This window comes from Scatophagus argus, chromosome 20, assembly GCF_020382885.2.
Source record: "Scatophagus argus isolate fScaArg1 chromosome 20, fScaArg1.pri, whole genome shotgun sequence".
Taxonomy (NCBI): Eukaryota; Metazoa; Chordata; class Actinopteri; family Scatophagidae; genus Scatophagus; species Scatophagus argus.
The window spans coordinates 18,205,635-18,232,940 of record NC_058512.1 but is presented as its reverse complement, the minus strand read 5'-3'; the positions used below and the strand labels follow the sequence as shown (position 1 = coordinate 18,232,940).

Here is a 27,306-nt window from a genome sequence, read left to right as displayed (position 1 = left end):
TGTGACACATCAAAATAGAAACTTGTTGAAAATAAGCTGTTGTGTTTTTGTTTTCTTATTTATTTATTTGTATTTGATTTGTTCAGAGGTTTTAACCAGTATGTTGTTGTGCTCATTTATGGCTTGTATAAGAGCTACGGGTCAAATTAAGAGTGCAGACATCGTGTTGCTGTTCTAGAGAAAAACTGCAACACAAAAATGTGTTCGATTACGTGACACCTTAACTGCTCCTAACAGTCGCTACCAACAGTTTCTGTGTCGATGTTGGGTGGACAGATATGTGATGTCACTGCTGATTGCTTAATGAGTGTGTGTGTGTGTTGAGCTCAGCTGTGAGATTGTGAAAGAGATTATGGGAGTTATAGCTCAATGAGACACAGAGGGTGGATGACAGGTGAGACTTGTTAAAGGAGGCTTAATGCTAAACACACACACACACACACACACACACACACATTGGCGTTGTCCAGCTGGTGTCAGACCTCATTGCAGATGGAACCTTAGAAACTCTGCATGTGTCTGGGTGTGTTGCATAATTGGCCTGCTGCTGTCTGGTTGGTAAATGTGTCTGACAGCAGGGATGTAGTTTGGGTTTTCACGCTGAACTCGGGAACACTTCTACGGGTGTGTTCTGTTGAGACACAGAGTCACATCTGAGAAAGTAGACAGTGTTATTGTTGTTGTTGTTTTTGGTCAATGCAACTGTGGAGTCTTCCGTGTAGAAACCAGAAATGTGCAATTGCTTTAGAATTTTGGACTCACAAACCCTATAAATCAAGTGAACAATACCCACAGTGAAACCCAGCCAACCAAGAAGGAGCTGAAGCGGATGCCAAGTAGTGGTGATATGGATGAAATCCTCTGTTTTACCTTTATTTTTTACATTGTTTTTAAACGTCATTTTACATTAGCGTCTATCAGAATAGAATCAAAAGAGACACTGTTATGGACATGGATATCCAGAGAGGAATGTCTCTTTTTGGTTGTTGCAGTGAATTACATGCCTGACAAATCGATGCTCTTCATCATGTTGATGCTAAAATCCCATTTAAAAAACAAAACAGTAGCATTTCTATGAAGCAGTCCTGCTCTCTGACTTCCAACAGTGGCAGAGGTCTAATTTACCTAAAATTATTGATGTAGAGGTCGCTCGGTATAGACTGTAGAGGAAACATTTGACAGATACATGTTGCCTCACGGTGTGTGTCATCTTATTGCCCATCTTTACTGGATTATTACATTTGCCCCCTCTGACAGATGAAGGCAGTCTGGGTTAAATGGGTTTAAAGGGTTCTGGGTTTTCAGTCTCTGCTGTCAGAGCTTGGTAACAGCATAGGTGGTTTTTGGTGATTTGAAGGTGAAAGCCATCACTTAAAACTGGTCTCAGTTTTGTTAAAAAGCATTTATTTCACTTACAAAGAATATGTAATAAGGTCCACAGATTTTCCAAACAAAACAAGCAAATTTTTAAAAATCAAAAACATTATCACCAACCCTTAAGTAGAATTCTGAATTCTATGTTTTACTTGTAGGAGCCATGTATATGCCTCTGACTGTCATCTGCTCGTGACCATAACCAGTGGTAATGACCTTTGGGTAGAAAGAATGAAACTAAGGATAAAACTGCTGAAATGAGTTTCCAGGGTTCAGAGATAGGACGAGGAGCTCGGAGTAGAGCCGCTACTCCTTCCAGCTGAGGTGGTTCGTTCATTTGATAAGGATATCTCCTGGGTGAGACCCTTTAGAGGTCTTCCAGGAACGTACAGTTGGTAGGAGACTCCGGGATAGACCCAGAGCTGTCTGGAGGGATTACATGTCCCATCTGGCCTGGGGATCACCATGGGATCCCTCAGGAAGAGCTGGAAAGCTGGGGCGAGAGACTTCTGGAATACCCTGCTGAGCCTGCTGCCACTGCTACACAAAGCCAGACAAACGGATGAAATTGGATGGATGGACTTGTTTTTTCATCTTTATTTTTTCTTCTTCTTCTCATCCTCATGCTCCTCTTCATCTTTGTGTTCTTCTTTTTCTTCTTCTTATGCCACTTTCTTTTTCTTTTTTACATCGTCATCATCATTTTCATCGTCTTTCATCTCCTCCTTCTTCTCTTATGTAAGAGCAAACATTGACACACATACTAGTGTTTGACCTTGCAGATACACACTGAAATATTTTGTGCTGGTTCTCAAAGCCAAAACCCAACCAGTCAGTCTGATAATCCCACGATTCATGAATGATTTAGTATGATGTTTGATCCTCTGAATATTTCTTAGATTTTTTTTTAGTAACATGTTTGTTGCTGTGTGTAGTTTTCACGGTGTCACTGTGATAGATTGGCTTTGAATTCTTGGACGTCATTTCACTCCTTTCCCCCCTCTTTTTTCATCATACTTTCTGTTCCTTCCTGTTTCCTTCATTCAGTCAAGATGATTCTCTGCTGGCAGGCAGCAGCCGGCACAGTTTAAACACACACACACAGAGTTTTTGGACGCTGCCCAAAGTCTTAATGCAGTCTGCTTTTCAGACACTAACCCGTGGTGTCAGCCACTGTGAGGGTGTGTGTGTGTGTGTTCAGATGGTCTTGGCTGTTGTCCACCTCGCTGTCACTGACTCTCATCTTATCAGTTAAACTCTTGAATGGCTCTATAGCCTTATGCCACTGTGCTTCTGTTATTAAACTGGGTCTGAGAATTTTTCAACTTGTGGCGTTTACCTGTGTGGGCTCAGCTCGCTTGAGGTGCAGGAGTGTGTGCTGTCAGAAATAGCAGAAGGATCTGAACTGATTCTTTTTGCTTATTTTTATTTGTTAAAGCATTAAACTGATTTCCTTGGACCTTTTACTGGAGCTATTTGGTTAGATGTTTTTACATTTGACATAAGTAAGAGGGAAAAGAGGGCTTTCTTAGAAAGGATCATTTCAGTTCAAGTGAATATTATTTTGGCCCTGCGATTGACTGGCGACCAGTCCAGGGTGAACCCCGCCTCTCGCCCGTAGTCAGCTGGGATAGGCTCCAGCTCCCCCGCGACCCTGACGGATAAGCGGTATAGAAAATGGATGGATGGATGGATGGATGAATATTATTTTCTTATTGATTTAGTTTTAAAAATGTTCTGTATATGCTGAATTGTATGTTCAGCTTACCTGCTAAAATACTTTCTGGGTAGAACTTAAGTGTAGTATTTGAATGCTGTTTGCAGTTTTCCGAGAATCTTGCTCAAAGGAAACTTCGATCTTACTATGAAAATAGTGACATAATGGGTAAATGAAAAATAAAAAATAAAAATAGTGAAGACCAGCCTCATATAATGGACTAAGTATGAAGAAAAAATGGTTAACGGGGAGTGAAAAGAGAAAAGAAGAGAATAGAGATGGAGGGAGAACAGACAGGGAGTGATAGCATCGAACTGCAGGACAGCGAGGACAAGGACACAATGATGAACTCACTCTGTGTGTGTGTGTGTGTGTGTGAGTGTGTGAGTGTGACTGGTGGGAGTGAGTACAGATAGAGCTGTCAAGATAGTGATTTACTGATGGAGAGAGAGGGTGGGGGTCTGCTGAAGGGGAATCAATACGAAGGAAACCGTGAAGGAAAAGAGAAGAAATGAGGGGAAGGAGAGAAGGAAGGAAATGCAAGTGGACAGAGGGAAACAAGGAGGGAAACCTAGGGGAACAAGGGAAGGAAGTCAATAGTACTGTGACGATTTCACAGATTCTGATTCAAGCTGTCACTCTGCTTAACTGCCTTAGCTACAGTTAAGGACAGTGTGGTCATGGCCTTGTCCTGCATCTTCTCTTGAAACTTGGGGGGCTTTTAGCATCCAGAGATAATTTAGATATTTTAGACTGATCACAAGGTTTTTTCTGATATACTGTATGTGTTTACACATGCTTTTAGGTCAAAATAAAATTAAAGATTCTCCTCAAGAGCAACATGTAGATCTTTGTGTTGGGAATTTTAAATGCAAAAATGGTCACTTTTTAACGTAGAAATACAGGCAGAAAGTCCTAGAAGGTGGAATGTACCACTTTGAACACAATTCTGACGTTCTGAATTCTGAACACGGTTCACATTGACAGCTGTAGCACAACGTCAGGATGGAAAAGTCTAAACCCTCTAAAAGATCTTAACCATAATTTCTTATGTACAAAATGAATCAGTGAAACACACACAGGGGCTCCTGTGTTTCACCCTTCTAATTATCTCAGCCACTTCCCAACTTGGATTTTTCTTGGACTTCATACTAGAGGAGCATTTCCAGAAAAGACTTTGTAGGGGTAATTACACAGGGTTGGAGCAAAGGACCGCTGACCAGGCTGATACGAGTCTTTACTGAGAAAATGTTTTTGAGGTGTAGTTGATGTGAAAAAAATTACTTCACAATTGAGTTATAAGTTGTGAATAATGTATTTTAGTTGCACAGAGTTTAATAATACCTGTTGATTTCCAGTGCAGTGACTGAACACTTAAGTAAATTGTATTTCTAAATTGGCTGCAAGCCTGTGCTTTGTGATATCGGCTCTTATTCAGCCCCGGTGCCGTGCTTTGTCCTATTATTTGAGTACGAAAAGAAACCGAGCTATGGTGAAAGGAAAAACCCAGTCATTAGCGACTTTCATGGTAGGTGTTTGTTTTCCTGTTTGGGAAGAGTGCCAGAGAGAATACTACGTTTTCATACCTGATGTTTGTCTGATCAGAGTTTTCCCGCAGGAGAAAGTGAAACTGTAAGAGTTTAAATGGAACGTCAGTGAAATCAAAAACAAAAAAAAAGAACATCTGTTGCTCTTCAAAGTCGACTCTGTGCTGTAACGACGTGACTTCAGGTTGTTCTGAGCCTCTTCCCAGAAAAACACACACACACACACACACACACACGCCAAAAGGCTGCTTTGACCGAACAAACTGCCTCTCTGATCAGGATGAAAGACTTTTTAGCAGCATCGGCATCAAAGACGAGAGAAGAGACGCCACCACCGCTCGCCGCTGTCAGAGCCGTTCGCGAGATTAAACAAAATACAAAAACATAAAAACAAACAAAAAAAAAAAATACAACAGGTTGATGCGGCTTTGAGAGCGATGATGAGTCATCCTTCGGAGCAAAGCGCTACAGGTTGGAAGTTAAACTCAGTCATGTTCTCTGCTGCGAAGAGACACATCAGACAAAACTAACGACAAACATGAATAAACACGTCAGCCTGAATAGATGAATAAATAGATAAAAGCGTGGGAAAAGAAAAGAAAAGCTTCGGTTCTGAAACCATGCAGAAAAAGGTGTTGGAGCTTATGGGTTTGATTCCACACCTCAAGTCAGATCTCAGCTCAGTGACCTTCCTGTTTGTGGTCATTTAGGAGTGCAGGACAGAACATCCTTAGCATCTCAGTTTGTGTATATTCACAAACGAATGAGATCGCTGACTCAGTATGTGGGGCCCCCAGGGGTCCTGAGCCCTGCAGCACTTGACGATGACTTATTGATGACACATTTGTTTATTCATTCTGTTTTGATTTTTTTGTATCCTGTACTGAATATGGCACATCCTACTACTGGTCTTGCTGTAGTTTTTCATTCTGGTTATGAACCACACCTGTGCTCCTTTGGCAGTTTATGTGCTGGAGATCATTTTCAGCAATAAATAACAGCCCTGACCTCATGTATCTGTGCTTCTGGCTGATTCTTTCTCTTCTCTTCTCCTCCCACAGCCTCAGACACACCTTCCTCTTCCTCCTCTTCCCCATCCGGTCTTGGAGGGTTTGTGGACTTCACTTTCACCCAGGAGCCTCAGGACACTGTGACGGTGCGAGGGGGCGTGCTGCAGCTCGACTGCCAGGCGCAGTCCGATGCAGTGGCGGGACCTCCCACCATCACATGGCGTAAGGACGGCGTGCTGCTGAGCACGGTGGTGGACGAACGGCGGCAGCAGCTGGCTAACGGCTCGCTGCTGGTGCAGAACGTTGTGCACTCGCGCCATCACCGGCCTGACGAGGGCGAATATCAGTGCCTCGCCACGCTGGATGGACTGGGGAGCATCGTTAGCCGGACCGCCAGGGTCACCGTGGCTGGTAAGAGACTCCTTTACTCTATTCTGTTGTATTATATTCTAACAGACATGTTTTGCAGCCATTCACTGATTTAACAGGTCTTAGCACAACTTTCAGACTACTTGATGATATGAAACGGTCATGACTTAGCCGGTGTCTAAGGCTCAGCCACTGATTGGTTTAGATCCTCCATTTAAATCTGCACGGTGTTCCACAAGGCTCACATTTTATTCCTCCTCTGGGTGTAAACGGTTTGCATTCACTTGGCTGTATAATGCAAAAATAGGACATGTTCTACAAACTCACCTGAGCTCACTTTTCACTTACTAGCTTTTCCCTCAACATGGGACAGAGGAGGCAGGAGAAGGAAACAAGGAAAGTAGGGAAGAGGAGGAGAAGATAGGAGAGGAGATTCCCTCATTCAGATTAATGTTTCCCTGATACCTTGACCTGTCCTTGACAGTTATCGTAGCCACACTCACACACACACACACACACTCACACACACTCACACACACCCACACACATACAGATTTAATATGCTCCATTTATTTTACTGTTCTTATTTATTTAATATAACCAAAGTAATTCACCTGTAATGTCATTTAGTAAGTGCAGTGTAGCTTAAGATCAATACTGTTTATGGAAGACATTAATAGACAGAGAGGCAGAAGAGGCTTAAGGTCATCACCAACAGCATATGCACTTTGTATGCTGTTAGACAACATGCTGTATGACAGCTCCTCACAAGCTGGACGGAGTTCACATTCACATTGTAGCAAAATGAATTAGCATCAAATGAAAGAAAAAAGTGATAAACATTACATCATTCACAATTACTTCATCAGGACGTCCAATTATTTGGTCTTTGTTACCTGTAATACGGTTATTTTTACACTCAGCTCGTAATACATGGTGGCTGATAAAAGCAAAGGCAAAACAACAGCCCAGAACATTTCCCTAAGGAGTAAATGTGGTGCAGCTTCAGAGATGGCACCACTTCAAAAAGTAATCAGCGTGAAACTGGAGCAGCTTCTTCGTTTGCGGGTCTTCATTAGAGCTTCCTGTCATTCTTTGAAGCAACAGGAACATATAACCTGTAGTGCAGTGGTGTAGGAAGTGACGGACAGCAGGTTGGAATACCACAGGAGGGTGACCTTACTAGTGTGACATTCCGGGCTTTTCTTTAGCTCCTCACATCTATCAGCTGATTAAACAAATGTGAAGCCTTCAGCAGATCTGTGGAGCAGCCATCAGCTGAATGAATCTCTCTGTCATTACCGCTTTTCTGACAATCAAGCTTATATGAGGACATTTACTGCTGTTGATTCAAATCCCTGGTAGTGCCTTCTGTCAGAGTCAGGTCATATGTTTGTTTTAAATTCATTTTTAACATTTTTACATAAATCATTCCTTATGATACTTCAGTCATCCCTGTAGGTGCCTTATAGCACTGCAGCTCATGGCTGTTCTCAGCACAGATTGTTTGGCTGAATATATTTCATTCTTTTCTTAAATGACCTTTTTACTTTAAAGTTAGCTAATTTGAGGCTAAATGTCTATCAGAATCCAAAGTGAATCTGACCAATGAGAGGAAGCAGCAAACTCCCACAGTGGAGAAGCTGACACCAGATAATGTTTGGTCTGTGTACTGCAGATATGACTAATGCATTAGTGGAATAGTTCTCTCTTTTATTTTTTAACAAGTAATTGATGAAACGTTTCACAGATAATTTCTCCCTATTAGTTAAATAATCCTTTATTGATCTTCCAAAGAGGAAATTTGTATTAAGTCAGATGGTATTCAGACATTTTTATACATCTTAAATGCAGGTAAACATAGACAAGTAAGGGTGTTTTATTTTCATGTGGTTAAAATGTCGAGCATGAATATTTATTTTGACTAGACTTTAGACTTTAAATGTGAGGTCAGAGCTTTTTGTTCTGACTCACTTTAGTGACCTCTGTTCACTTGGCTGATGGAACGAAAAATTACACCCTGAACGATGCTGATCATTTATGACTCTTTGTTAATGAAGTTCTGGATAATATCTCTCCCTATCTCACGCGCACACACACACACACACACGGTATGTGTATCAACTGACCATCTCTTTAGCTCGGTCAGCTCTTTTCGTTTAAGTGTTTTGGTCTCTGGAGTGACTCTCATCCTCCTCAGTTTGAGGATCACAGAAACAGGAGACCAGCTGCATTTCACAGGGAGGTGAAAACAGGTGAAAGTGTGTGTAAGTGTTTGTGTGTGTGTGTGTGTGTGAGAGAGAGAGAGAGAGAGGAAGAGGAAGAGAACAAGACCCAGACTAAAAGCAAAAAGGAAAGTGCACACCTTTAATAGCTAGATGATTTAACTGAGACATAAACAGTTTCATGTCCCTTTAGAAATACAAACTGAGAAGTTTTTATGTCAGTTTGCTGCATGTTACATCACTATTCAAAAATGTGATCATCAAATTTCTTTTGCTCAGTATTACAACTTAACATTTGTTCTCTTGTGTTAAATGAGGATGCTTGGTTGTTAGATGGCAAGGACAAACTGTTGAGAAAAAGCATGAGGGAACTGAAACTGAGCTTTAGTGTCCAGTGATTCTTGACAGAAAGGGCACAAACAAAAACTGGACTGAGCCTGAGTCAGAATACCACCCACAAGAGCAAGATGTGTCTGAGTCCAGAGACCCACAAGGCTGAGGCGAGTCTGACTAAAACACCCATGAGATCTAGCGCAGTTCAAATCAAACATGCAGGAGATTGAACAGAGTCTAAAGAAAATATCCACAAAAACTATAGCAAGATCAAACTGAAACTCCTGCAAGTCTGAGTCAAGTCTGAGTCAAAACACTCCAAAGATTGAGATGAATCAAAGTGAGAACTCTCATGAGGCTGAGATGAGCCAGAACACACACAAGATGGAGACAAGCCTAAGTCAAAGCATACTGTACATAAGATGGGAAAATGCACCTCCAGCAAACCTTGAAAGTACCTGCAACTTGTACTTCAGCCTTAAAATACCATCAACCTTCACGTAAAGCTCAGGTCAATCACTGAGCTTGTTACTGTCTCTCTCCATTGGTGCAAATGTGGAGTTCATATCCACACCTGAGCTAAACTGTGTGTGCATGGACACTCACACACACACACACACACACACACACACACACAGCTGGCACACAGCAGATTACGAGGCAAAATGCTAATGAACAGCAGAGGCTTAAAAATTCAATTAGTAGTCTGACTGGGTGTGTGTGTGTGTGTGTGTGTGTGCGTGTGTTCAAAGATGACTGTAAACTGGGAATTAATTAGAAACTCTGAATGCTTAGATAGATACAGAGATAGAGACAGGATATTAAGATGGTGGAGGAAGAATAAAGAGAGACAGAAGCAGCAGAGAGAGAGTGAGAATAAAGAGGAAGGAAGAGACACAACTGAAAGAAAGAAAGAAAGAAAGAAACAAACAAATAATGCACAGAATAATCAGGGAGCACAAAGAAATAAGATAAAATGATAAAAGATAAAACTGTCGTGAAAAAAAGAAGAAGAAATAGAGAGAATAAAAAATAAAGAGAGAGCAGAGTAGAATGAAGAAAAGGAGAGAGAGAGCAGAAGAGTATATAGAGACAAACATTTGATTTTAAACATCATTTTGTTTATCTCCACTTCATTACTTCTTTTGTTCCATTCATTGTCAGTAAAACCTAAAATAATTAAAAGCAGCTGTTGAAACATTTATTATGTTGATGTTCTTTCCAGGAGAAAATTTAGACAAGACTAAATAGAAAGTAATCTTTGAAATTGCAAACTGTGACCACATGCATTACAGTTGCACTATGCACATATAGATAATGTTAAGATACGTTAATACTTTTTGTATTTCCATGGATTTGAAAGGTCTGTTCAAGGTAAATTCTGTGGTCCCTCTTCAACCATGATGAAACAGCCACGCCCTCAGAGACAACAGAACATTGTGCTCGTCAACCCCCTATTTGACCCATCTCTCCCAGTGTCAACTCATTTAAATATCTTCCCATAACGCATAGTGATGAGGAGTCATTCAGTCAAAACACCCAACAAGAAAACCAGGAGAATGGCAGTGATTGTTTGCCCTGATATTTTTAAGGCAAGTTGTTGATGAGTGATGATTTTAGGATTCACCATGAAGCCTTGTCTAGATGTAAGTGTATATGGACAGTGGTAGAGGTGGTGAAATGGCCCAAAGTGGAGGACTTGACCTACTTTGTAGGAGTGTTATTTGGATTGCACTTATATCGCCCTGTGCAGTTCACCCATTCAGCAGTAACAGCTGTGAGCTACCATGTGAAGTTCTGGCCTAACCATTGGGAGCATTTTGGGATTGTCCTGCTCAAGGATGCGTCCAGATATGAACAAGAGGGTATGAGGATCAAATTACCAACCCAGGGATTAATAGTCTACCCATATCCATTGAATAGGGGTAGTTGAATTGAAAATGGCCACAAGTCACAATGTACTAAGAAAAACAAAAATCCCCTTTTTTAAGGACAGTCAATGCTAGCTTCCTTGGATTATTCCTTGACATGTTACCATGTTACAGCCTCAGGTTAGCATCTGATTTTAGATATGCGAACCCTGTTCCTTGAACAACCTGGTAAGTCTTTGGACATCCATGATATTCCAAAACACACATGGTTTTGAACAGAACAATACTGCAGGTAGTTCCTCTACCTTGTATTAGCCTTCAGTTGCCAAAGAGCCCTGAGAGCCTGTGATGTACAATGACCTCTCACTGTTGCTTCACAGTAACTCCTTCTGTAGGCTCCTGAGTTCTTAGTGTGGAAACAGAACTGTTTTGAGTCCATCTCCAATTAGCCACTGACTCTCACTGGATTTGGACAAATTCCAATTAACTGCAGCAAGGAAGAGCAAGGTTCGAGCCACAGAAACAGTTAATAATCGTTCCCAAGGCGAAGATTCAGAGCAGGAACGTCCCCAGATCCCTCAGCTGCCCGTGCCTCTTTGCTGTGATTTGCATGTAATTATCCATCTCAGTTATTTTGGTGTGTTTGTTTATTAAGGATGAAAACAGCAGGGATACAACAGCCATCATTACCACAGAAATCGAGGACATAGTTTTAGGGGCGGGTGGTTGGAGGTGAATGTGGATTTCCCTGATTTAAATCATAAGACAGGAAGTGAGGGCATACTAAGTTCAGGATTAAAACTACTTATTCACTCTCCTTCCGTGTGTATCTTTATTTCCTCCTCTCCTCCTGCTCAGCCTCCCATCCTGATGGTTTGACCCATTTCTCTTCCTCCCTTTCCTTCATCTTCATTCTGTGTGATCAGAGTCTCTGAGTGAAGATCACTGTGATTCTCTGCTGCACACTTTGGATTCATGAGGTTCTTCACTCTGTTTTATCAGATTTAGGCAACAGATTCTCAGTTTAGTTCCAATGATAAACAAACACGATGACACTCGTCATCAGTTTCTCATTCATGTTTACAGAGAAGCCAACAAGCAGGCAGATTTTGCAAAATATTCCATAAACAACATTTATCTTAAGTAGCTCTTAAGGCTTATCTTCAGCCTTCAGGTTGTAGAAAAATATCAGCCATTGAGGTGAGATAATTCCACCTGCTCCCAGGTCAGTTTCTGAAGATGTTAATATTTGTAACAGAGAGTGGTTTTTATTAGGTGAGGACTTTATGGGGGTTTTTTTTTTTTGTGTGTGTGTGTGTGTGTGTGTGTATTTAACACATCGGGACAAAAAATGTGTTCACATGGCAATTATATGAGGACTCAAAACAAAATGAAGATCAACATTCAAGTCAACACATCCCAGTTAACTCTTCCCCTTAACCCGAGCCCTGATTGAACTTAGGGTTGATAATGAGTGTGAAATATTTATGATTTATATTATGTTTAATATACTTATGAATTACACATGTAGCAGTTATAATGAAGCACTAGGTTAAGCCTCCAGGAAAAGTAAACTAAACCAAATACAATGTCCTCACCAGTGACAATAACAACAGTGTATGTGTTATGTCTGTGTGTGTGTGTGTGTGTGTGTGTGTGTGTGCAGCTGCAGGCAGCAGTGTGATCATCATAGGAACAGACAGCAGCAGAACTTATATAAGACACGCGATCCAAATTCACATCAGCGTTCCCGTCACCTCTGATCTGTGTGATGTCACAGAGGCTCAAGTCCTTGCCGCCGCGACGACGACGCGGAGTCAGACTGAACTTTTCTAATGTTACAGAGCAGAAGGAGAAAGTTAGTGTTTGTGTCGGAATTAAAGTTTTCCAGCTGTTTGTGTGTCGTGGTAAAACAGAGGAGGCAGAAAGTAATTTGAACCAGCATGAAAACAACATAACAAACACAAACTGTGTGGAAAATCAGACCCCAAACTGCCTTTCTTTTTTGTTTGTTTGTTTGTTTGTTTGTTTGTTTGTTTGTTTGTTTGTTTGTGAAAGGTCTTCAAGGGTTCATATGCTGACAGCAATCTGGGACTCTTGGGATTTGGAATCTTGTCAAAACGACGTTTGAAAATGTAAAATAAAAACAATGAGCAACAATGTGAAAATAAACATGGATTGACCGTCAAAACTTTGTTTTGAAATCTAAAATAGAATTTTAAATGTGATATAAGAAAAAAAAAACAGAACTTGCATATGAAACATTCTTGCATATGCTTTCCCAGAAATTAAAGACTGGCTGTGGAACTTAATTGCATCTCTCTCTCTGTAATTTGGCTGTTACAAACTTTTCAGCATCATTGAGAAGAAATCGGAATCTCTGATTTATGGTTTATGGGAAATACACTCATTCTTGTTCTGAGTGGGGATTGGATTGGATTAGCCCAGTTTAGCTGGAAGCAGGGATTGAAAAGCTAGAAAATACACAAACATTGTACAAATTAACACACTATATGTTGATGTAATATTGGTCCAAATTCTACAAAAAATATTATTTTATTCTTTTTGTAAGTGCTGGGTTGAGATGAGGGTTGCAAGAATAACAGAATATTTTAAACATTCTGGCATACAAATATTCACATTTAATCTCTGCAACCTGTAAAAACTCAATTGAAAGTCTCACAACAACATCAGCACAGAGAACAAAATAAACTTCTCTTTCTTGAAATCTTGACATTCATGCGGATTCTAGTTAATCTGCCCAGAAATGCCAGAATCCATGTCGAAATTTAAACAACCATGCATGAGCTTCGGATGATAACATAAGCAGGCCTTTCAGTGTGAGAGCAGATTGAGGCTGGCAGTCAGCAGGGTCATGTAGTTATGTGGCCACAGGCTGTTTGCTGTTGATGTGAATCTTGTTAGACAGGAAACGGCGTGGATCCTAAACACAGCAGGCTGGACACTTCCTGTCCACACCCTCCCTGTCTCTCTGTACTTGTGTCTTTGTGTCTGACTTTCATCTGTCCTGCTGTTTGGAGTCTAACTCTTTCTTCTCTCCCGTCCACACCTGCTGTGCTTTGCTTCTCTTGCTGCTCCATTTTTATCGTTCTCTCCTCCTTGTCAGCTTGAAAAACCTCCACTGTCTGCTCACATCTTCTTCCTCACCCCTCATGCTTCTGCGTGTCTTTCATGTCTTACACAGAGGCACTATTAGAACTGACAGCAGTAATAGGTATTAGTAGATGAAGGTGTACAAGTAGCTTGTTTAGTTTCAGTACTCTGCAGAGTTCAGAACTGTATGGTAGAATTCAGTACAACACAGTGGATGAGGCTTCAGGTGTGTACAGTTTACTACAGTAGTTTTAATAGATACGTGTACAAGTAGCTCATTCAGCAAAGATTGTGGTGGCAGTAGTACTGTCAACTTAGGAGACAGTATTAGTGGTCAAAGCAGTGGTAATAACTAATAATAATAATAACTGGAATAATAGTAAGAATGATTATAATAGTATAGATCATATTATAGCAGTAATATCACTTTTCATCATCACTTTACTACCTTTTGTGTGGTGCCAAGTAAGTCCAGTGGTTTTATTGATTTAACAGCACAACACAGTACAATTTAGTACAGCACACTTCAGTGCATTGAAATACAGTACATTTCAGGTGACTTATGCTGAATGCAGTTGAAAACAGTGCAGTAAAACTCTGTTCTGCACAGTAAAGTAACATTGAGTATTGTACAGTAAAAGACAGTAACATACAAGTGGCTGCAGTTGAGTACAGTTCAATACAGTACCAAGCAGCAAGGTAACACTACCAGAGTTAATTTCAATGCTTCGAAACATTTCAGATCACTTGAGCCCATTTCAGTAGATTTTAGTACTGTTGAAAACAGTACAGTTCAGTACTGTAAAGTTGATGTTTTGTTCGGGCTGAGGGGAAGCAGTGCGAGAGAGTTTAGTTGTGTTGATCTTGCTGCTGCTGAACCGCTGTATCCTGCCTGTGGTGTGGACTTTTTAGCTTGTCAGATAAACAATTAAATTAGAAGTATGTATCTTTACGCTGAACGGAATCTGTCAGTACTCGGTTTGTCTTATCACAAACTGCTTCTTGTTTTCCTCCAGGCCCACTGAAGGTGGTTGTCCCCACCGAGTCTGTCTCCTCGTATCTTGGCGACACCGCCCTGCTGCGTTGTGAGGTCTCAGGTGACCCGACACCCGTCATCCGCTGGCAGAAGAACCGGGAGGACCTGCCACTGACCTTTGAGCCTGACTCTCGCCTGGCGGCGCTGCCATCTGGCTCGCTGCAGGTCAGCCGCGTCCAGCCGCCCGATTCGGCCACGTACCGCTGTCTGGCTGACAACCCGGGCAGCACCAGGACAGGGACGGACGCAGAGCTCCGAGTGCTCCCAGGTAACTGACTGAATAGTGATGTACAGTGATTAATCCATTAGGTATTTCACATGTTCATTTGAGGTCCAATCAAATGAGTCTACCTGCATGAAATATTTTAACATATCTGTAATATTATAGAAGCAGACTTAGATTTCCAGTCTTGTTCCTGCGCGTCAGCACTTTTACTTACATGTAATGGTGAGTTCTGCTTTTCCCGCAGTCATCGCTTTGTCAGGTAGTAATTTTTGTTCATTTCCTCCCAGTGCTGGATGTCTCATTTTAAAATGAAATGTGATATAATGAATATACAGAGTGTAAAATGGGATTTTAATAATGTGTCTGGGCTGAGAGGAAGCAGCTTCTCATCAGTCTGCGGGGAGTCTGCTTATGTTCCCTACACACCACACTATCCAATTATATGAGTCCATACATCGTCCACTTCATCACTCAGATAACAGCTCATGTTAGCTCACTCTCTTCCTGGTTAAGCACCACTTTGACTCCCGCTTTTGAAATGTGTCTTTGCTTGATCCCAGCAGGGGCTCCCTGGAGCAGCAGTGTCGATCTTCAGCGGGATAATCACATGTACCTTACATTTCAAACTCCCCACCCACCCTTTGACACAGCTCAAAATACTTTAATTCCTTGATCACACTACATGACTCTCACAGTAGTCTGATCGCTGCACTGTTCACACCACACAACTTTCTGGCTTGTAATCTAAAACCTTGAAGTTATTGTACTTTGCGCACTCCCTGCATGGGTCCCAGACCCGTCCCCGGTATGACCAGATATTTAACTTGCCTGATATCCCCCTGGCATGTGCCAGGCATCGGCAAGCACTTGGACTGTCTTTGAACAGTTCACGCTAAGTGAACGGGCATAACTCGTCTTTGATCTGGATGCTTTTGTCAGTGATCTCCAGAAACAGAAAATCAGGGCAAAAAACTTGTAGTGTGAACTCGGCTTCACAAGTTTTTAACATTTTTGTCTGGCCGATCTTTCCAGAGACAGAGCAGGAGTAAATCTCCTCGAGGGAATAGACCTCAAATGTTACATGACTATTACACATTGCAGCATATAGAAGAAATGAATTTATAATTAAAACAACAGAAACAACAGAGTACATTCATAAATAAGTGAATTGATTATTTAAAAACAATAAATTAATAAATAAATATTTTAAAAATAGAATTCAGAAGAGTAAAATGATAAATAAAAAATACATCTTTAAAGAAATTAACATTTACATTTTGAATTAAATCATAAAATTTAATTAAATATTTTAAAATAGTAACAAACACAGTAGCTAACCAAATAAGATATAGATATAAGAATATAAAGGTACAGAAATACATTCTTTCTTTACTTGAATGGCAACAGAAACCTTTTATTTGCTCTCTTTAAGTTTTGGAGAGTGTAAATCCTAAAACCTTTTATTTTCATGATTGTATTTTATGAATTTTACAAGTTTTATTGTGCACTTGTGAAGTGGCTGGTGTAGACCTGTTGGTGGAATAAACATCCCACTCCTGTGATTAGTCAGCACATCTGCAGTGTTTAAATTAGAAAGTTTGGCGTTGTCGGGAAGCTTGCTCTTCCTCTTGAAGGAGGACGGCTAGCAGTGTCACCCCTGCTTGCACTCTTTGTGCTAAGCTAGGCTGAACGTGTCCTAGACTCTAAAACCGATAGCTGTCAGACTCAGGGGAAGGGGATTTTACTAAACATTGTAGTATTGCTTCTTTTGTATGCTTCAAGGGATCAGTTTTAGCTCTTTCACTTTGATCTGTATGAAGTTTTAATGGATCAGATTGATAAAGGTTTAATAATTTTCACTCCATAAAAATGTCAAAATCCCAGTGCATTTTCCCAAGCTGTTGTCATGCAGATGGATTCACATGACATGGTTTCCAGTTTAATCCCTTTTATCCCCTTTTCTTTTTGATCGGTATGAAAGTTTAATGGAACAAATGAATTAAGCATTAATGATTCCAGCTCCATTAAGATTTTATGAACTTTGACTTTCAAAGTTTTTAACCAGTGGAGCCGTGAGAGACCCAGAGGTCAAAGGTCAGAGATGATCAGATGGCACCATCTGATTCCCATGTGCCATCCCCAGATAATTCATCACTGTCTGTCTGACTTTTGAATTCTGTCCTACTTTCTGTTCTCTTCAGCATTTGTGTCTGGATATACCAGACAGATAGTTAACAAAAGAGTTGAGATGTAGATGTAAGAGCTGTGATTGGTTCTTTTCTGCCATTTGAACTTGTTCAAGTTTTAGATGGACATGAAACTCTAGTGGGTAAATCTTCAGTAAGAAACATGAGCTGTTGTTTGACATCCAACTAATGTGGACAACACATCTGTACTCTAAATATGAAGCTAGAGCCTGCGGTTAGTTAGCTTAGCTTAACATAAGGAATTAATAAGTTGGATGCTGCTACCTTGGCTCTGTCCAATGGTAACAAAACCTCTAAATCTCGCTAATTAAAATGTTAGAACTCTTTACACAGAGAAAGTTGTAATGTTATTGGAGTTTAATTACTGGATTTAATTGTTTCTCCTGTCCATGGTCTAAGAAACATGCATGAACCTACTAAAACCTCATATTAATTTCAGACAGAGTACAGTTTTACAACAAAATGAGGCGGATGAATTATTGCATAATTGTGTTTGGCCACACTTTAAAGGAGCACTTCACCTTTATTTCAACATTTTAGAGGTTTACAGTGCAGAAAAAGAAAGGAAAAGAAGCAATAACAAGAAACAACACAGTTTATGGCAGTTATGGCTTTCCAAACGGGTGCTGGCTTTGCCTCCATCGGCGTGTATGTGTGTGTGTGTGTATGGCTCCTCCTTCTCATTGTGATGCAAGTGGCGTTGGCGTGTCATCTGATTTGCTGACAGGCTCCTTTGGCGGCGTGTCTGTGAAAACATTAAAGGAGTCACGCTTTCGCTCAGTGATTATCTCTGTGATCCCTCGCTCTTTACTCTTCTCTGTGACCAACCAAAAAAAAATCTGCTGTGTGGACAGTTCTCTCCTTCTTCTTTTGTTTCTGCTGATTATCTTGTTTCCTCTTTCTGTTTCTTTTCTTTTTCCTTTGGAATCCTGAGGTCATACAGCTTTACATTTTATTTATTCTGCACACGTTGGTGGGTGTGTGTGTGTGTGTGTGTGTGTGTGTGCATGATGCCGTGTATGAATCAAACAGATATGTCTCTGTCTCACGAAACACTCACTGAATAAATTAGTTTTAATTTTCATTGTTTGTTGTTAGATTTGATACAAAGTTAGGGTACACAAAAAAGCAATTAATTAAAAAACATGTAAAATCACTTCTTATAATATCATTTTAAGCTGAAGTAATTAGATGAAGTGACTCATGACTGTGTGTGTTTGTGTGTGCATGCGTTAGCGCCATGGGGTGTGTTGATGTAACTTCCTGTCTCATGAAAAAAATCTTGACAACCTTCCAGCCCTCGGGCCAACCCGAGGGTGAACACAACCTGACCCACTACGGGTGTGAATGCATGTGTGTGTGTGTGTGTGTGTGTGTGTGTGTGTGTTCTCAGTTGTCAGTTTTTCTTAGATCACGTCTGATAGAATGAAACATATGATAACATGAAAGCTTCACCTTGTGACATCTTTAGAAAGAGGCACTGCTGGGGTAGTTTGGGGATTTAAATATGTGATGTCATCCCATTTATGTCCCAGGGGAGTATTGCCACATCTGACATCAAACTTTTAGATGATTTACTTCTACATACTTTTATGAGCCGTGTGAGGCTTTGGTAGTAGGTTCTTTTTTTCCTTCCTTTTTGTGTTTCCACCGTATTTCACAAACTTTTTTTCTGTTTACTCCAGGGTACCTTTTAGCATCTGTGTGATGCACGTAGCCTTCCTGCCTTCTTGTGCTTGTGATTTGTGTGTGTTTGTGTGTGCGTGTGAAGCCATTAGCTTTAATCCATGACATGAACCTTTCAGCACCAAGGACAGCGCCCACAGCAGCTCTCCTCTCTTGTGTCTATTTCATATCATTGTATCAGCCGTTTTCAGTCGACTTTATGCTATTTACCAAAGAGGAAAATCAGATGTTATTTTAATTAATTTATTAATTGTTTCATTCCCAGCCCTTTGATATTTTAGACGTATTTTGCCCTGGTCCATAAAGAAGTGGTTTTCCCAGTATTATGTAGAATAACATGGCTGGCATCCACAGAGCCCCAACCTCAACCCTGTCCAGCACTTATGGGTGGAGTTCCACCTGTGCACTAGGCCTTTTCACCAAACATCAGTGTTGGCCCTCACTAATGCTCTTAAGTCTAAATGGAAGACAATCTTTGCAGCCTTTGCACTTCATTGGAAGCCCGAAGCTGGAGGAGTGGAAGCTGTTATAGCAGCAGATTAGCCAGTCATTGTTGATAATGAACACATGATCACATATGGCTGCCATGTTTTAGTGTCCATTTGTAACCAAGTAGTCCATTTCAGAATACGTTTTAGGTTTTCACACCTTCCTCTCTTTCTGTCTCTGTTTCTCAGAACCTGGAGTGAGCAGGAACCTCCAGTTCCTTCAGCGCCCATCCAAAGTCACAGCTCTGCTGGGAACCGATGCCGTGCTGGAATGTTCCGCCTCTGGATACCCGACTCCGATCATCCAGTGGAGTAGAGGAGAGGAACTGATCCAGAGCTGGTCTGTCTGATTGACTGTCTGTTTGAATGTGTTTATAGCACAGATCACCCTAAAATAATCCATGTTTAACCCGTGTCATCAGCAGACTTATTTTTTTGGAAAAGTTATGAAATGATAAAGCAAACCTTTAAAAAGAAAACTACCTAGCGCTCTTCCTGTCTCTGTAGGAATAAGAAGTACTCTCTGCTGGCGGGCAGTAATCTGATCATCAGGAGCGTCACTGACGACGACTCTGGCAGTTACAGCTGTACAGCTACCAACAAGAACCACAACATCAGCGCACACGCAGAGCTCAGCGTATTGGGTGAGTGCACGCACACACAAGTACTGTTTGGGAATGTTTGCCTTTATTTTGATAATTACATTTGAGAGGTGACAGGAAATGAAAGGCAGATATGCAACAAATGTCGCAAGCTAGACAGGAATCAGGGATGTTGAGATTAAATGGATGATGTCCTCACCTAAACATAATTCTAACATCAACCCTAAAATAATAAGGACTATATGTCTCTATTCCCCAGACTCACATAGGTCCTCATGTAGAAGGACAGAAGTACAAGAACTTGCACACACACACACACACACACACACACACCTTCAGTGCTCAGTGTTCAGCAAAAAAATGAAGCCCTGTCACTCCTAAAAGAAAAGGAAAAAAAAAAGAATAACAAAAAAAAAAAAATAAATCTTCACTGGAAAATGTTAACGGCCTGACATCCCAGAAACAATAAAAATAAATAAAAATAGGATATAAATAAAAAAAAAAAAACATCCACGTTCCCCCGCCGAGAGAGACCCTCCTGTCTGCACACTCTCTCTGGGACAAAGAATCACATCCAGAATCAAATGCAGTCATGAAATATAAAATGGTAGCCGTCTGTTTGCTTCGGGAGCTTTTCATAAATAAAATATGTTTGTATTTATTGTCTGACTGCTCCTCAGCTGCTGCTTCTGCTGCATTCACATTGAAGCTACTCAGGTGTCAAGGTGCGTTCAGACACCTGAAATACAGATGATTGTTGGTTTGGTTCAAAGCAAACCCCCTAAAATATATGTCTGCTGTAACATCAATTCATTTCCATAAAAAAGAAAAAAATAACAACATACTGTAAAATGTTTACCATGAAACAGATGATAAGTACTGACATTCTGTCCTTTAATCCTTTCATCCTGTCCTACAGCAATGTTTCTTTTAACCCCATAACAAAGAACCCCTTTTTCATGAAACAGATTTTCGTTTTGGTTTTATCCCGTCTGGTCTAGACGCTGTGGGGAAACTCAGTGCACGGTGAGCCACTCATCACCACCTCACTGCCCCAGGAGCACTGCTGGCTTATGAGGCAATTTTGTCCTGTTTGCCACAGGTCGTATTACTGGTCATACTAACCCATATTGGCCCAATAATCCTTTTTTCCCCCATACACAATAATTACAAAAACAAGTCACGTCAGGTCATGTGACTATAACAGTGATTGTCACATGATGAAAGACAGCCGACTTTCTCCGTTCCTGCCCATCCAAAACTCTAAAGTACAGATGATGTTAATGTAAACAGCTTAAAATGTCAAGTATGATGGATGAAATGTTGTTAAAACTTTGCGTAGACTTGATCCTGCTGTCCTTATTTCATGTATTCTTGTAAAAAGGGAAGGACTGTGAAATCCTATGAAGAGCAGGACATTATTATTGTGTGTGCACAAGGTAAAAAAAATAAAAAATAAAAATCTTCTTTTAAGGCATTTGGGGACTCAGCAGTCACTCTTGAATTGATAAACAGGGCTATGAATACAGGACTTATCATACAACAACTGCATCTGATTTTTTATTTATTTATATTTTTTTACCTTTCTTGAAACACAAGACCTTATTTTTTTCTGCAAACAGAGTTGAAATCAAACAGAAGCAGCTGGTGTTTGTTCGACTCTCAGGAGAAAATCTGCAAATTAACCTTCCAGTGTTTTCGTTCTCCTTCCAGCTGGGCCTCTCTTCTCGTCTCCGTCCTTTCATGTCTTTGTCTCGGTGTCCCCTCTGAGTCTGTCTCCGTGTTTACATCACACTCAGATTCTGTTTACACTCTGCTCTCGACAGTCGCTGCCTGCAAACATCACATGATGTTTACAATAAACAGGAGGAGTCTGTGTCTTCAGTCTGTCACGTCTGGGCTCTGATCATAAATTTCTGTATTCTGACGTGTTAAACTAGTGCCAACGTGTTACTGCTCACATCATCATGAGATCTTTTAGAACCTCTCAATGTCACAGGAGGTTTCTGATAAGCACTGCAACCTAAAACACTCAGAGGGAGGAAATGGGAAAAAAGTTTAATACAACACGCACAAGCATAGAGAATTTAAAATAAAGCCTTAATAAGTTAATACAACAACAGGAGTAAGGCAACACTCATGTAACAACTGGAAGTGGAATTGTGAATGTGTGGTAAATGGAAGGGGACTAAATAAGTGGACTAAATGTGAGCTCTAATGAACAAAAAAAATAATAATTTTAAAAACTGTAAACATCCAGTCAACAAGTTTTATTTCACTGTGATTAGATGATACATCTGGAACATTTAACTCTTTTGTTTTTTAGGGATATTTTACAATAAAACTCCAAAGATGAGACTGAAGCTCAATCAGGAGAGACAAGTGAATTAAGTAAGGATAACTGTTCAAAGATTCAAAGATTCAAGGATTCAAGGAGCTTTATTGTCCCGGTATAAACCCAATTACCTAACAAAATACCTAATGCTATAAATATAAAACAACACTATATAAATATAAAAAACAGTCAGAATAAAAGATATAAACAATCAGAATAAAAGATATATAAACAATGAACAGGGAGCACAGCAGATAATTAAATTTTGTCAAAAAGTCTCTGGTGCTCAGGATCAACGGGGAGAGTTTGTGATCGAGGGGCATCTGCTCGGAGCAGCAGCAAGATAAATCCCTCCGTGGAGTCCAGACACTGGTGGTGTTGGCTGGTGAAATGATGACGCTGGTGAATTTGTGAAGACTGGGCAGCGATGGGAGGTGGAGGAGCACATGTAAGAGCAGCATAAATGTACTAAGGAAGAGAGCAAATCATATTAAAAAGATGGCAGCTATTGGAATGATCAGTGACCAGCTGATCTTATGTGAGTGTCCCAGACAGTGAGAGCAGGAAATTATGAGTGGACATGCAATACAGGAGCGAATGACAGGATGGTATGTGATATAAACTGCTCACTTAAGCGTAAGAAATACTCTTTCTGATTGAACTTTTGCTAGAGCTTCATCAAAATACAAGTCTGGAGTGGGGAAAACAAGTGTGGAAACAGGACAGTAAATTGTTCCTTTCAGTACCTGATGTGTACCTTCTGCCCATCCATTCTACACATGCATGAAAGTACTCCTTCAATTGTATTCAGTCAGTACACTTCATTTAGTATATTAAAAATACATGTTCCACACAATTTTTATATGAACGTTCCTGGAGCGCTTGAGCCTATCCCAGCTGACTACGGGCGAGAGGCGGGGTTCACCCTGGACTGATCGCCAGTTAATCGCAGGGCCAACACACAAAGACAGACAACCACACACTCGCTCACTGCTAGGGGCAATTTAGGGTAGCCAATTAACCTAATGTGCATGTTTTTGGGACAGTCTTGAACCCGCTTGCTGTGAGACAACAGTGCTAACCACTGCACCACCGTGCCGCCTAAGTTTTATTATAACTTCAGTAAGGTTACATAATAATGACCTATTAAATTTTCAATGAAACTATTTTATTATCTTGGCTTAAAAGATTTAGCATGTGTCGGATTGTTTCTCATTCACGTCGTGAGTGATTTTAAACAAGCATATTTGCAGTAACCTTCTTTTGACTGGCAGGACCACTTTGTTCAAGTGCAGGTCAGCTGATACACATCAGACACTGCTGCTCCTGATGAACTGCCAGTGTGCAGGGTACTGGAGGATCTCCTCATTAAATTCTAAAACTCATACAACTCTCAGTACGTCAGACACTAAATATGTTAGCACACACTGAACTCCAACTTGCTCCAAACCCACCTCCCGTCAGTGAGCCAGTGGTGCACATCTGGTCGCAATGTGCCAGTGGTTACAGGAAAAAGAAAACAAAGCAAAATGAAAAAAAACTGAGTGAAAGAAAGAAAGGAAGGACGAGAAAAGGAAGGAGATCAATTGAAAGTAATCCTAAATTTAAAGCTGACGTGAAGCTGATGTGATCAGTCTGAGCCTTCTGAGTAATTTCAGCATTATGACAAACACATGGAGGCTGTTTTTTCACTGTCATGTCTTCACATGAAAGGGTCTTTGATGGTACTTTTCAGAGCCGAAACAGACAAGGATTTAAACCGGAGGATCACGACGAGACTGCAGCTATCTGAGAATGCACTCTGGATTTATTTATTCATCCCTCCATCTGTCTGCGTGTTATCGCTCTCTCTCTCTGCCTCATCTGCAAATTAAATATGTTTGATAAGGTGAACGGTTTACTCGCACACTACAAGGACACACTCTGCATATTTATGAGCTTTTTGTGTGTGGTTAAACATGTAGAAAAACACACGCACAGGAAATGCTAACGACAACTCATGTCGCCACTCCGGTGCTCTCAGTTTTTCTTTCATTTATTCATTATTTCTATTCATTTCTACTTTCTACTTGGTGATAACTAAAAAAAAACGGCTGAAAAAATGAAATACAAACAGAATGATAAAACTGAGATAGCTATTATTTGCTTCCATTACTTGAATTGAGGCTTTTATGTTAAGTTCAGGCTGACAAGACTTCTACACGTTTCAAAAGATAGAAAGTTTAGTGTTTTATGATCATCGTTATTTTTTATTTATTTATTTTTTTTTTTTTATACAAACCTCTTTTACCCTGCAGCTCAGCCCGTTTATTGTGGTTGCCATATGCTGTAAAAAATTTTTATCCGAGCATAAAATCCTGAACTATTTTTCCGCTCATTACTTTTAAGGATTTGGAAATAAAATCCCACTGTTTTTTTTTTTTTTTCCCAGAAAGTCTCATTCTATTCCTCCTGAGGTCAAATGCCCACTGAGGACATGCAATATTAAATACAAAAACCCATAAAAACCCTCAAGATAAAATCAAAAATAAATATTCTGATGGAAGACAGGCTCACTTCTCCGGTCTCAGTCTTGCATTTACATTAAACTAATAAAGAAGAAATATGCTGTGCTAATATGCCCCATTACATTTTGTTTATCCAAATGGAGGCAGTTAGATGCTGATGAATATCCACAGCGTGGTGATGTATGGAGCTGAGTGTGTTCTGACTCCACAGGGCAGTGACCATGATTAGATGATTAGGATAACGAATGTGCGTGTTGTTTCCCATAATAATGAGTGCAGCCCGGCTCATTAGCTGGTTCCTGTTAGCCGTTAAATGAAAACACTGAGAAAGGGAGCCAACGCTGCAGCTATCAGTCATATTCACTGTGCTGCTGTCAGCGCCGGTTGCTGGTGTTAGCACTGAATGCTAACAGGAAAAAAAAAAACATGGAGGGTTTTGTTTTGTTATGTTTGGCCCTATTCCCAATATATCAAGTCCAAGTCCAAGCCAGCATTTATATTAGCCTGAATGTTGGTTAAATGATAGTTGTAGACTGCGACATTTTGCTCACCTTATTTTGCACATCTTTACAGCAACATGTTCAGAACACTAAGGATATGAGTTTTGCTGGGTGTTGACTGTCACAAACTACTGTGACGTGATCAGCTAGAGAGAAGATGGCTCTGTTGGAGTCGTGCGAACTTGTGATAGTGCTACAGAGTGAAGCACCAAAAACTCAACGGCAGCCAGGTTTATTACTGGCCTGTTCTCAAGCTGCTCAAGGCATGAACCTTAATAGTCCACTTTAACACAGATGTGCAGTAATGGACGCTGAATTCCATTTTAGATTCCCAGTAAGCCATGACCTGTGGGCCAGCATTTGCAATACTGGACTCTGACAAAGCTAAGTTCATTAATTTGATTAATGCGATTTTCTTTTAGCACCAGCTAAAACTTGTAAGCTGCTGCGTTGCACCAATATGCACAATTACATTCACGTTTCTGCATTTTAATGTACAATGACTGCCAGCACTGTAGTAAAGGAGAGGTTCACTGCGACATTAGCAGACAGAGGTGGATGAAACAAGCTCGGCAAATAAAAGGACTGAAAACGGGTTGTGGGGGGCTGGAGCCTATCCCAGCTGGTCACCGGTCAATCGCGGGGCTTAGACACCAAACCTTTACTATTATGTCCAATCAAGTGGGAATTCAACCTTCCAGTGGTCTCCTTCCATTTAATGGTGTTTGCATCCTCCAGAGAATTTTAAAGACTTTCCAAGACTTGTCATCTGTTGCTTATTTGGTTCAAAAAAAGTCATTATAAATTCTAACCAGACTGCTGCATGCATTTATGACATCAGAGTATTTACCTTGCAGGTGCAGTTACTCCGAACTGCACTATCGAACACATAGACGACGTTTGACACTGTTGCAAAAGCGGTTCGAGTGAGTCCTTGTATTTTAAAATGAGGCTTGTTAGTTCATAATTGAAACATTGCGAATGCAGCTCAAAATTCACCGCGGTTAATCACACACACAAACACACACACACACGCACACTCACAAGAACAGTAAAACAGACTGGTTCAGTCTGCTGTGATTGTCTCACTTGTCTGTGGAATTGTGTGGTCCCTCTTCAGGAAAGACGACACAGACAGACACACACACACACACACACACATGCACACACTTTCCTGGTCGTGGCCTGCAGGGTTCCTCTCCTGATTAATTACAGGCTCTGTGAATTACTGTGGGTGTTTTAGAAAACATTTAACAAGCTGCCAAACACCCTGCTGAGCCACCGGCCGGCCCGCTGCCACTCGCCCAATAAGATGGAAAGACATGAAAGAGAACGAGGGGGCGGGGTCACAGAGCTCCTGTAGAGAGAGGGAAGTTTCCATTAATACAGATGGAGGATTTAAGTCTGTCAATATGTTCACCAGTCCAGCCAAGACTGGAACTTTTTCAGCCAATAAAACAAATAAACTGCCAGAAGTGGTCATCACTCTCAGATATTTTGTTTTTTTTTCTCTGTGGCTGCATGTTGGATAAATATAAATTGTTTTTAATACAAAAATAACTTCAGTTTAATTTGAAGTACCATGGGGTGTTTAGAAGGAACAGAGGGATAAATATCTCGAAGCAAACTCAGTAAGTAAAGTGTAAAGGTTTGCTATACAAATAGACAAAAGTGTTGGGACACCTGTCAATTTGGTGACATCAGCATGGCATTGGTTGCGTTCTAAATGCATGGACAGTGGTGTGGAGTTGGTCTTCATTACTGTCTCCACTCATACTTCCTTCTCTCCACATCTTCTCCGTTAAGTAGGTCAAAGTTATAAAAACTGATTTTTAAAAAGACATTTAATTTGATTAGATTCAGTGAAACTTTGGTGCCTGTAGGGGACAACTGAGTCACAGCTGGATCTGTTTGATGTCACTTTGGCCTTGATTTAACTTTGACATCCATTTTATATATTACTAAATCTCTGAGTTATTTCAGATTTGAACAGCATCTGGATTTGTGCAGTAATAGCTTTTTCTGGAAAAATTTAAATCATTATTAATGCGAAACGTAAACAGATCGCTCCTTATATAACAATATTTCCAGGTTTCTGCTGTCAGTAATAATCCGGTGATTGTTGTTTGTACATCCAGTGCAAACATAAACTATTAGCA

At 40.5% G+C, this 27,306-nt stretch overlaps 1 protein-coding gene across 2 annotated transcripts in view; it reads left to right on the top strand.

The window, feature by feature from the left end:
- The window catches only part of dcc (DCC netrin 1 receptor), a 204,102-nt gene that overhangs the window by 55,240 nt on the left and 121,556 nt on the right, over positions 1–27,306 (top strand). For both annotated transcript variants that reach the window (XM_046375461.1, XM_046375460.1), the window contains exons 2-5: positions 5,700–6,059; positions 14,577–14,864; positions 19,393–19,543; positions 19,711–19,847. In XM_046375461.1, the coding sequence (XP_046231417.1) occupies positions 5,700–6,059; positions 14,577–14,864; positions 19,393–19,543; positions 19,711–19,847 (936 nt within the window). The remainder of the gene's footprint in view (positions 1–5,699; positions 6,060–14,576; positions 14,865–19,392; positions 19,544–19,710; positions 19,848–27,306) is intronic.